The following is a 12,898-nucleotide window of genomic DNA, read 5'->3' as shown; positions in this document are numbered from 1 at the left end:
CAGAGAAGGCTCATATTCTGGTGCAGCTCTTTTCTGATTAAACTGAGGGGAGAGTAGCCAAATTGTGAGGAAGTAGAGAAGGTCTATTCCAATATACAATACCAAACCTGTACATTTGCAATGTAATACAGCAGGCACAGCCTTTGGGAAGAGGTCCCTTCTGAGCACTGGCGTTTTCCACGTGAGATGCCTAACTAAATCCTTTCAGTTTTATGTGCTGGACTTCTACCACAGGATTATCACTGGCGGCTTGTAATGGTAATATCCTTCAAAAAAATAATGTTATCTCATAATAGGTGCAAAGTATGCGAGCACTTTCCCTGACTTCCTGTGATTGTCCCTGAGATGTTTGTATCTCTGCCAGAGCTCCTTTCCCGTGCTGCAGCAGTGAGTCAGATCCTGGGAGTGCCTCCTCTCCTTCCCAAGCTTCAAGAGACTCTGACACCAAAATGCACTGCACTCACCATCTCCTTTTTCCAGCAGCCAGGGCAGGAGCACAAGAGCAAGGAGAAGCACAACACAGAGTCATGGCAGGCAGATGTGGCACTAGAGAACCCCAGATGCAAAAATCTGTCAAAAACTGAAGTTGTTGAAGGGCACACTGGAATTCACACCAGCATTTTATTTGGAAATGTGACAACAAAATGTCAAGACTGCACAGGAAAAAAATAAGAAGCTTAAGAAAAAATTCAGCAAAAAATGTGCAAGACAGTGAGAAGACCGTAAGAAGTTGCATATGCCTCTCCACCTACCTTCTGCAGGACAATTAATCTCAAACGATAGTACACTTGCTTTCAAAAAGATTAATTAAAAATGGACTGGGAGGCTGAAGAACTCAAAACAAAATCTGCAGATGCAAAATCGAAAAGCTACAACTTCTGTAACTGACTTTCAAGTTGCAGACAAGCCTTTAGTAAAGTTCCACGAACTGTTTCTAGCATGGTGTAGTAACAATGTGCAAGGCAGCTTGTAGGAATCTGTGCTGTGACAAGGTTACGCTACAGAGCATTTTAGCAAAATTAAGATAGGAAAGAAAAAATTAAATGGGCGGACACAACAAGCCTTGTAAACATATAAAAAGATGGGGGAGAAGGAAGGAAGGGAGGAAATGCAGTAAACTAAAATATGATCAGTACCTTCACTATCATTTCATGGCTGCTATAGATTATGTATTTACCTTCTCCTTTGCTTTAAATCTGAATCTTCGCCACTGTTTTGATTTTTCCTGTGACATTAAGGAAGTTTTACTGAAATACTATCAGGTCACTTAACACAAATACACAAAAACTCCCATCTTTAAAAAAAAAAACAACCACAACTTTACAAAGGGTTTTTTTTTCAGCATGATTTAAGGGAGAGAAAAAAGGGCATGTGCTTATTTTAAACTTTTTAGGACACTTCTACAATAAGTTGTAAAGGCATGATCCCATTCAAGTTCTCATTGCAAACCCCTGACTTGCACGGTTAAGCATAGTGTGCTGGCCTTCAGAGTTTCCTGCTGTTTCCAGCATAGCAAAGCCTGATGTCTTCCTCTTAATTCCAGTAAAGAGTACATAAACAACACAGCTATTACCAAGATTCAGGAAGACATAATTAGGTTAGAATCTACCTACTATTGTCAGTCTTCACAGTCTCACATAAGAGTTAAGACCTTTAAGAACATTCTGTTGGTGTGGTGGCCCAAGAGAAAACTTGCTATTGGCATGACCACCTGTCGACTGAGTAGATCAGCCAAATGCAAATCCCAGATGATAAACACTTAGCATCTTAAAAAACTTCCTGCTGCATAGTGCACAAACACTGTTCTTTTCTTGGTACAAGACAGTTTGGCACTGCACATCTCTACTCCTTTGTTTTTACAAAGCCCAGCAAGTCCTTCTGACAACTAAGCTAGCAACGAATCAGAAAACCCATTCACGAAAAACACTGCTATTAACACTTACAAGGGCTCTATCCAACAGGGCAAATCAACATAACTCTATTGACTTAAGAGAGAGCTACACTGATTTACTTTAACTCAGGCATGAGGTCACTAAGCATTCACCATGGGTGAGTTTCTTCACTCCTGTTCTAGACAGCTAATGGCAGATAAAAGGTCTGGAGCAGCTCCAAAACCTGACAAGTATAAAAGCTCCACATCGAACTAGGTTTCCTCATAGATCTACCTATGTTGTCAGAGACCCCTTTGCAAACCCTGGCTTTGAAAGCCAAACAGGTAGTCACTTCAGAGATGTCAGAAGATGTAACTCCCAGGTACTGGCTCATAAGGCAGTCCTAGAAGACTGCAATGAATATGGCACAGTAGCTATGCTTGTCTATACTTCAGAACAGATGATGAAAGCAGCTTCTCAGCAGAACAAATCATTCCAGGTAACACATTGTCTCTCAAAACTGTATCACTTCTGAACTGTCCCTGTAATTTGCATTTTGGACATACTCCAGGACACACAGCACAGAATCTCCATCCATTTAATTTTACTTCTCTTAAGTTACTCAATTCAGCACATACCCATTAAAAAAAAACATTAAGTATCTCATAGCTGTATTTTTGCTGGCATCTCCTCCAATGTAAAGTAATTCACACATGGGACTGTTGAAGACAGCTTTATGGCTCATTCATTTAATCTTTGTTGCACTTAAAGGAAAGCAATGTATTTAAAACAAAATACTGCTCTGTATTAGAAGCTTATTGTCAAGCAAGCAACATCCATCAATCCTTTCCTTTACCAGGGAAAAATAGCTGCAGCAACTGAAAGGATCTTGCACGTGCCAATAATGCAATTTCTCCTATTTTTAACATCATTTTCCCAGTACTCGGAACTGCACAAAAGCAAAAAGCCTGACCAAAGCTTCCTTTCCAAAAGCAGATCTGATATTCTTCCTCAGGATTTTTTTGGACTAACAACTGACCCCTAGAGTACCCCTTTTCCCAGGACCCAGCTGTGTCTCCAAGAGCCTTTACTGAACACAGAGCATGCAGGACCTCAAGCTTTCTACTGTGAGAAGCTAACAGTAAACCCCAGGGCTCTTACCTCCTCCGGACTGGCTGCCCAGACTCATTCTCGCTGCCACCTGATGGGTTCCGTCGCCGAGAGTAAGGAAACTTTGGTGATTTATTGCGGTCACTGGCAGAATTATACAGCCCACTAGGGTTAAAAAAGAATGGCAAACAGTCAGCTTTAAAACTTCCAAGAGAGTTAGGCCAGCTAACTGAGATTCAGCTTAGAAAAATCAGAATGCTCACATGCACACACTTATATACATATTCAGCTATAAATGTACGTACGTGTGTGTGTGCGTGCTATGTAAATACAGATAGTACTGCTTTCCAGCAATAAATATTTTACACTGAACCTTGAAAATGTAGGAGAGAGACCTCTTAGTCTAAGAGCTCTAAACTTGCAAAACGTAGAACCAAGTATATACCTATTCTTTTAACATAATAAAATTTCTGTGCTTTATCCAGCACAGAATAACCCCTGAGTTATCCAACCCAGAGCTAGGCATTCAAATGCACCTCTATTCTTTATGTTTTCCACAGATGTGAGTATGAAAACAGTGCTCCTGTCATGACACACATCTTCATCACAGAGCTAGGGCTTAGGACACTGGAACAATTTTAGCTCCAGCTCTCCGCTGTTCACCCACACAACCCCCTGTCAATGGTGCTGAGGTATTTAAAGCTTCAGGTTATGTACTTAAGCCTGGACACAACCCAGTGGGTTAGGCTGTTACTGAGTTAGATGTAGATTATCAAACGCCTGTATGGATTATCTTGTGATACCTTCCTACAGAAGTGCAAGGACCTCTTCCAACAGTGTAACAGAGCCTGCGATGGAGTACATATCACTCTTAAGGCAGTCTACTGATGTTCCACAACATTTTAGAGGAAGGATGCTAAACTCAAGCACACATTTTTGTCTAACATTACTTAGCCCTTTTCACAACAGCTATGTGGAAAATACGATATTCTCACCTAATTCCAGTTGAGGTATTTCTTTCTGCTTTCCTAAAACCCTCTGGCCTTCAAATTGGACACATTCTTCTCCACCTGCTCATGCAGACTGGTGATTACAGCACTGCTCTGCACAGCTGAAAAGTTGCCACAGTTCATCTCAATGAGAATTATTATTATAAGCTGTGAAAGCCTCTGTGCAGCATACAGCCTGCTTATGTGTCTAAAACTGTGCAGTCCTTTAGAACAGATGGACTTGCAAAAACTCAATTCTACCATTTTTTGTCTCCTGGGGGATTAAACTTCCTGCTGTCCTACAGCAATTTTAACACTGGAGCCATAATGTGACAAGCTGACACCACTTCTTTAAAAATCACAAATAAACATCTATCCTAGCAAAAGAATATTCGCACACTGCCTTGTCCTTACTCTGAAAACTCTTGCTGTTTACAGGAGCACACAGGGTAAATCATCATGGCTCCCCAAAAGACACACCATGTATAGGTCTGAATCATCACATAAAGGCAGGACCGTACTGGATTACACTTAATGTGCTGTCTAGTTCAGTGGCCTGTTTCCAACAGTGGCCGTGAGCAACCATCTACAGGAAGCAAAAAGTTGAATACGCATGACAGCTCCCCAGTACTCTCTCAGTCCCCCGCTATTCCCAGTCCAGGGGACTTACTGAGCCAGCTGCTATACCTCTGTCTTCATAAGCCCTTGGGGATTTCTCTTCCATGATTTACCCAGCTTCTCCCAGGAATCCACTAACTTCCAGCACCCCTTGTAAAGGAGGACCACAGGTCTCCTACTCACGGCAAGCTACTACTTACTCACTGCCTTTCTCAAAGCTTTTAAACCACCTCCAATAGCTTCATCTGAAGATTCCAAGTTCTTATGCTGGAAAAATACAATCCTGATCTCTTTCTCCTTTCTCTGTAACTACTAATGATTTTCTAAACCACACCCCCTGAAATTATCCCTTTTCCAGACTGAAGGAAGAGTCCTGCCTGGCCTTTGCCATTCCTCCTTGTATAGATTTCCTGCACAGCCATTCACACCTTTGATTACCCTTGCTACCCCTCTCGAAGCCTTTTTCTTTTGCTAGGATAAGGACATCAGAACTGCACTCACAATTCATGGAGCAAATATGTGATCCACAAATCTATGTAATGGCATAATGCTATTCTCTTGCTTTCCTAATAATTGCTAATTGTTTCTCTGACTGCTACATAGTTGATGTTTTCACAAAGTTATCCATCATAACTCCACAGCACCTCATTTTACTCAGAAATCTAGGGTTATTTTTTTGCCCCCCGTGTGCCCCTCTTTACACTTACTCGCCATCATCCACCATCTAGTGACTCATCACTCATACTTTAGGGATCTTTCTGCCACCCTTCACAGACAACTTTCACTATCCTAAACAATTCTGTCCCACCATCAATCTTTATCACCCCTTTTCCAGGTCTTTGACAAATACACTCAATAGCAGAGGTCTAGCAACAGATCTCTGTAGAAAGCCACTGGTGACTGTCATCCACTGACCACTTCCTCCTACACTTACTTGCCTAATTTTTAACTGATTAGTTATCCATCACAGGACATATCCTCTTATATGCAATACAGATTTATTGTGGCCCTGTTAATACATTAATATGTTCTATCAATATCATTCAACCTATTGCCATGGCATGATATTTACCATTGCACAATACCTAAGACATCATGCCTCGCCTTACCTCTGTGGGCCATTTTCCTCCCATGGTGCGCTTGTTTTACTTCTTTGGGTTTCTGGATTGTTTTCATTTTTCATCTTTTTAAAGCTAAATAAAAGTACAGATATATATATTTTTTAAACCCATAGCGTACAGATCACATGTTTTCTCCCCCTGATCTCTTAAAAATTAATCTTAAAGGCATACAGTCATCACAGAGACCCACACGGGCATATAACTATTTGCCTGCTATGTGAAAGAGGGCAAGCAGCTGCTTCATTGAAGAACCTCTCCTAGAAAGAGAGGTTGAGGGGGGTGGGGGGGAAGACCTGAAAATCAGCTCTACAAGCTCGTAATTACAGCAGCACTGAGTCAGAAAAAAGGTCAATCTTGTCTCAGAATAAACAAGAACAGATGCTTAGGCAATAAGTCTAACAATAGGGAAAATATACAATATGCTCTCACAGTCTTCCACAACCTGCAGTTAACAGATTATTGAACCAGAGGCTTTATCTGCTTTTTATTCTACATAGCTCTTGATGGAACTTTCTTCCATGGATTTACTTAAACACCTCCTTAACATTTTTGAATTTTTGGCATAAATACTAGCAGTGTGCTCCAGTATTTAACTATGGCACAAACAATTATTTCATTTTATTTCAAAACTTCCACGTGGTTCAAAACTTCCATCCTGTGTTCCTGACTAGTTCTGTGCTTAGAGAAAGAAAAAAAGCCCTATGAATGATGGTTCCCTAATCACAAACTCCAGCCCATAGGTTTTTTTTTTAATACATTTTTAACAACTGTCTCATGTCTTTTCCAAGTGAAAGAATCACAGACTATTTAATCTCTCCCAGTATAGGAGTCATCACATACCTCTGAATATCCTTATCATATTTCTCTACAATTTTTCCAGGTCTACAGTATCTTCTTTAAGATGGGAGCAACAAAGGCAGTGGTGATAACTATTCAAAACACGACAGACTACAGGTTCACAGAGTAGCATATTCTTCTCATTCCTTCCCCAGTAACTCCTTATGTTTTCTTTTTGCTAGACACTGAGCATAGATCTGACAATGTGAAAGAACTGTCTTCACTGACTGCTGCAAGGTAAAGTACCAAGACAGTCAAGATAGTCATCTGGCTTAAAAGATGTGTCAAGTGTTTGTAACCAGTCTCCTATCGTACCCACGGGAGATGAGGGGAAAAACGGCAGGATGCTCCAATTCTTCCTTTATTCCTACCATTCTCACAGTGTCAGGTTTTACAACTTCCAACCTATTAATGCTCCTAGATAGCCTGCACACTGCAACTCCAAGTGCTGGAAGGTGGCTTCCAGCTGATGCGTGCTTTTGCACCCATCTTCTCACCAATGGCTAGTCATGCTTTTCCTGCATCATCATCTCTAGAGCTCGCCTTCTACATGAACAAGCAGGTCACCTGATACAGAACTACATAGCCATATTGATTTCCACTAAGCTCTTCAAGAAGTATTACTGACAGCAACCCACAACATATCTTTCCAAAGTGTAACTTAAGCAGAAAAGAAAAGCTTTACAGATGCTTACAGAGAGGAGGACATAAGCCAGAGTTCCTTGCCGAGAGCAGGAGGTGACAGACTTGGCTTTATGAAGGAATTGTGGCTACTTAACTCACTAATCCACTTTTAACCTCAGCCTTTGGTTACTACAGGTCACTGAGTTAATCATTTAAGTCTCACATAGTGAACAAAATGCAAAGCTACAGTAAGTCAGCAGGAAAAGAAATTAAATTACACTTTATCAGGTGAATCATTTTCTTAATACTGCACCCATTCATTACTGACTCATGTGTATACAATCTATTCCCAGGCTTAAAAATATGTGCTTACTACAGACTAAGCAAGTAACTCAGGTAAATATGTTTCAGTCCTGTATTGCAAAAAGCAATTGTTTTCGCCCAGCATAAACTACCAATACTCAGACTGAAGTTGGTCTTAAAAGAAATGTGAATAGTGTTCTCAAATCTTAAATAAGAGAGAGAAAAATTATCCTGGGAGGTGAATTCACTGCATTAGATTCCTAGGCCATTATTCACTCAGAGCAAACACACACTTCACAGCTAGAGAGCTAGAGCACGGCAGCTCTTCAGATACTAGTATTATCTCCAGGAATGCAGTTGCAAAAGGGACTGAGATCGTTCAAAGTATCTGAAATTCATGTGAGATTAACTGTTGTTGGGGGGTTTTATAGTTTACCTTGAATTTATACCACTTACACAGAAGTGACCAACTACGTATCTCAACAGTACATGAGATGTTAGAACTACGAAAACTCAGCTCCTAAGAGCTGCTGAAAGATGCTTTGCAAGCATGACTGACAATTAATGCAAGAATTACATAGGATCAAGTAAACTACCAAACTGTAAACACTTCACAAAGTATGTGTGCTGCCTGGCAGACCTGAAAGGTGTTTTACATGTGCAGAGAGAGAGACAGAGAAAAACAAATCAATTTCTAAATAGAAAGCATGCAAGAAAACCAACTTCCAACACTTTTTTGCTGGAAGTGACTAACACTATTTAAAACCATGACTCAGTGAGAATCTGCCTGTGAATTGCTTTTAACCTGTGAAGATAAGAAACTAAACTCAGAAACCTCGAAGCTGGCATGTTGAGAGCCCCTTGTTTTGGTTCTTGCTCTACAGCCTGCCTATGTATTTCTTTTTAACAGTTCATTGCTAGAAATTTATACAGAGCATGTGGAGCACAAGCTGTAGTGAAGGGCTCCTATCCCTTCCCCATATGACCATCTCTGCACTATGGAGTAAGGGTACCTCTTGCTTTGTACTCTCCTCTCTCCTAACAAGTCACAGAATGACAGAATAGTTGGGGCGAGGAGGGACCTCTGGATGTCATCTGGTCCAACCCCCCTGCTCAAGCAGGGCCACCTACAGCTGGGTGCCCAGGACCATTCCCATACGGCTTTTGAGGATGGAGACTCCACCACCTCCCTGGGCAACCTGTGCCAGTGCTTGGTCACCCTCACAGTGAAAGCGTGTTTCCTGATGTTCAGAGGGAACCTCCTGCGTTTCAGCCTGTGCCCATTGCCTCTGGTCCTGTCACTGGGCACCACTGACAAGAGCCTGGCTCCGTCCTCTTGGCACCCTCCCTGCAGGTATTTATATGCCTTTGTATTGTTTTCTGTTCAATAACCTAGCTTCAGCATGACTGAGTGGCAAAATCATAAACTTTCTTTTAGCCCATGGGCTAGAACATTGGATTCAACTTCCCTCAAATTGAGGAAGCAGTTAAACTCAGCTCTTCTTTTTTGGGGCAACTGTTCTAAATATTAAGCAATAGGAAACACTGTCCACCAAGTATTTGCAGTAATGTTTTAGACCCTTCTTCCGAGGTCAGCCCTGATACCTAGTATGTGAAGCCCACAGCTTCACTGGAGGGATAAGGCAGTTACTCAGCTCAAAAAACCTGTCAGGGTCACTGGCCATGCAGAGACAGACATTCACGCAACTAAGCAAAAAAGTTAGGTGCTGAGTTTTTGACTCATTGTTTTGTCAGATCACTCTTTTTTGATTCAGGCACCCAAATTCCACCTAAAAGTAAGGCTGGGGATACAAACCCCCTTCTGAATCTGAGCCTCACCTCCTTCTCTCAAATATGCCTAATAACCAGAAATGTGTACTTCAGCACTGATAGTCAAACACAGCAGACCACACAAGTCCAGAGGAGCCCTGGCAGTTCACTGTTCCTAAGGATCAGGCACAAACACTCATAGGTTTTGTTCCAGATTTAACAGTGTAACAGGTAATGGACTGCAAGACGAACAGCCCTACTAGAAGAGTGGCCATGCCCAGGTCTTCCCTGCCCACACATCCCAACCAGAGCTTGCCCTGTGCAGAGGCAAAGACCCGTGCCCGGAGGGCCCTGCCAGCCAGCCCACAGCTCCCAGGGGACAGACACATAGGACTTCACCGGACTACCCTGACCAGTGCCTCTTGGGTCATTATCTGCTTTTTTTGTGTTTAAAACTGAGACTGTTTGCTTTCCCATTAACTTGTCCTGATTCATGGGTTTCCAAAGCCCTGTTCCAGGTTCATCAGAAGATGAGGGTTTGTTAAAATGAATTACTGGGCAACACTCTCTGACCTTTGTCAGCAGAAGAGCAGACGGTCCTGAACTTAAGGGCAGGATAAACTGTTACTATGATTACTAAATGCGTTCCTCTATCCAATGCAATACACAGTCTCTTAAAATCTGGAAGGGAACTACTGGTCCACGTACCTTTTCACAGGGGAAGGTGCAATAATTTTGGTAGTTCCTTCATTCTCCCCATTTGTTGTAATCTGGCTCATGTTCTTAGATCCTGAAAAAAAAACCAAACCACAAATATAACAGTCCTGTAGCACATATGCTTGCACACCTATTCAGCATAACCACCCACTGAACACAGTGCAGCATGAGACATAAAATGATATACAAGACATCTGGTGCATGTTCTACTTGTTAAGGGTGTATAAGGATCACACTTTTGTATCTTATCCTTATTTCTAGCTATACCACATCGCAAGAAAGTTTAACATGAGGGGCTTTCATTACTCTTCCACATGAGACAGAGGTGTTTGAAGCTTTTGTTCTCAAAGGGATACTATGCAATTGGCAGCAGAAGGGAATTCCCTGCTCAGTCACCAATGAGAAGAAAGGTGTGAGGAGAATACAGGCTACGAAAAAGCTTGGGAATCTCCAATGCAGTAAGTATGGCCTCTAAAACAGTCACTAGGTTAGATAGTAAAGCAAGATGAATATGTTTGTTCTAAGAAACCATTTCAAATTGATGTGGCAACACACTGCAACACAACACTAATAAATCCTAAGTTATGGCGAGGAAAATAATAACTGTAAATCAATGGATTAGAAAACTAATAGTGTAAATAGAGACAATAAAGATATTCTGACAGAGACAGCTAAGCATCAGCTTCAATGAGTCAGCAACTTTTGGCCAATATTTGAAAGTTATCTGCCTAGTTTCCAATTTTGTGCCAAATACTCTTTCCATTTTGATCTTGCACTTTTCAAACTGTTGGCACTTAAGTCCCCAGCTGAGCCATGAAAGGGAACCTGATGAATCAGGAGGAACATGCACTTTCCCCTCTTTTTGAGTCCCCATGTAACAGGCTTCAAAGAAACAGATTTGTGTGTTTATGATTTAGGAGCACTGAGGGCCAAGGAAATCTGGATATTTCATACTGGGTTAATGTCAAAATGGAGTGATAAGATTATGCTCTGCAGATGTATACAGCTCAGTATCATGAACAAAAAAAGAACTGTTCTGTTCAGCTTGGTATGTAGTAATATATTAATCATCAAGACAGGTTTGTTCCTACTGGTGCTATGATTTTAGTTTCCATGCTGTACTATTAGTATTAATCTGTAATTCTTCTTCAGTTCACACATTCTTTTTCCATCTAACTGGCAATTTCAGACATTTCTTACAAAACTGTTACCACTTCCAGAAACAGATGTTAAGTAAAACAACAAAGCAACGTCACTGATGATGTACATCAGCTCTGGACAGAATTCTGAGCATGTTCATTGAAGATAATGAAACAGACTGACTGAACCCTGTAAGACTGCTAACAAGGAAATACTATGCCCTCTGGGCACAAGCAACAGCATCACAGCGTTATTAATATAGTGGTACAAACTCAAAGCCTTTTTGTTTGGCTAAAACTAAAATATAATGTCTTATATTAAGCCATGGCAAGATTTTGCATTATAAGCCTTCTCCACAATCACAGAGGAAGAATTCTCCACAATCTCCGTCAACTTTCTATACCACCCCTTTGACATACAAAGTCTCTGGACTCTCCTCTACTTCAACACAAATACTTGAGATATCCTAAGGCATTTTGTCTGGCCATCAATTTCTTCTTATACAGGTTAAATCTGCTTGTTTTCTGCAGATGCCTCATACACTGCAGAGGGACTCAAGCAGCATTAGTCCCTTTGTTTAAGGAATTCAGCCAAGCCCTTTACATGTTTGACCTTGCCACTTCTAATGATGTAGTTTACTCCTTTCCCTAGCCCATTTCAGACTAATGTCTGGCAAGGGAGGGTAGCAGCCTGGGTCCTGTCTTGTACCGTATTTGCTCCTTCAAGGCACTTTTTGTTGTTTATGCAAGCATAAGCACTAGGAAGAATTTGGAATATTCTGAAGAAGGAAATGCAGAATGAGCACAGATTCACAGACAGAAAGGAAAGTTTTAGCATTCTGAACGAGTCCTCTATTTTATACAATCGAGACAACCAACCCTCCAGACTCTCTGAAGCACTGCACATCTGCCCATAAAGTTATTTTCTGTTTTCAAGAATGAAGCAATAGCTACACTGCCACTATGACCTGCTTTGTAAAAAGACAGAATTACTGAACAAAAAAGTTTATTGAATTAATGTGGATGAGAAAATGATCAGAAAAAGAATCACCAATCTTCATTAAGGCCATAAAAGACTGCTACAAAAATTCTTCCTCTGACCTCTAAAGAGAGAAGGATGCCTACAGTCAAAAATCACAAATAAACAGAGATGACAGCACTAAGAACAGGAAGTGGAAATTTCCCACCTTTAAGGAAGGTACTGGTAGTGAAATGAAAATGGAGTAGGTCAAAGTGTTGAACTACAAGGATATCTCAGGGTTTCGGACCATATTTTTTTGCACGCACATACATTTAGCTTGACTTTCCTAGGCCATCAAATACTTAAGATAAAATAACCCACTATAGTAACTTGGCCCACAGAAGTACTGAAATCGGCAAAGATACGACTTTTTATGACAAAGGAAATAATTGCAGTACTTCACATATTACTGTGTGAGTGAGGTAGCTTCCAATTAAGCCCCTCAGAGTGCTCATAACTTGATGAAGCAGTAAGAACTCATGCTCCAAAACATGTCACAGCAATGAAACAACTGCCAGAAAAAGAGCCAAGGGTCAAGTGCTACAGAAGTAATAGCTACCTCCAGAACTGATCCTTTGCTATGTTTGGCAATAGCCTTACCGTTCTGCTGACACACAGTCCTCTCTGGGCGTCAGGCAATGGGGGGTTATGAGATGCAGAGTCAGTCCACCCGAGTGCAGAAAGTCTGTGATGCCTTTGCAACTCCTTCAGCATCCTGCACGAAGGCTGCACCTCAGCTTTTGGAGCAGCCAGTACAAGTAAATCCTTAAAAAAGAAG

The 12,898-nt window shown here is 41.2% G+C and overlaps 1 protein-coding gene across 4 annotated transcripts in view; it reads right to left on the bottom strand.

The window, feature by feature from the left end:
• Positions 1 to 12,898, bottom strand: part of EPB41L4A (erythrocyte membrane protein band 4.1 like 4A) — a 140,048-nt gene that overhangs the window by 24,516 nt on the left and 102,634 nt on the right. The window contains exons 13-16 of one of the 4 annotated variants that reach the window (XM_030005358.2): positions 9,952 to 10,033; positions 5,698 to 5,781; positions 3,033 to 3,146; positions 1,178 to 1,225 (exon numbers count right to left, since the gene is read on the bottom strand). In XM_030005358.2, coding sequence (XP_029861218.1) covers positions 1,178 to 1,225; positions 3,033 to 3,146; positions 5,698 to 5,781; positions 9,952 to 10,033 — 328 coding nt within the window. The remainder of the gene's footprint in view (positions 1 to 1,177; positions 1,226 to 3,032; positions 3,147 to 5,697; positions 5,782 to 9,951; positions 10,034 to 12,898) is intronic. The other 3 variants (XM_030005360.2, XM_030005359.2, XM_030005362.2) reach the window with 3 other exon arrangements.

This window comes from Aquila chrysaetos, chromosome Z (assembly GCF_900496995.4).
Source record: "Aquila chrysaetos chrysaetos chromosome Z, bAquChr1.4, whole genome shotgun sequence".
Classification (NCBI taxonomy): Eukaryota; Metazoa; Chordata; class Aves; order Accipitriformes; family Accipitridae; genus Aquila; species Aquila chrysaetos.
This window is presented reverse-complemented; position numbering and strand designations above follow the sequence as displayed.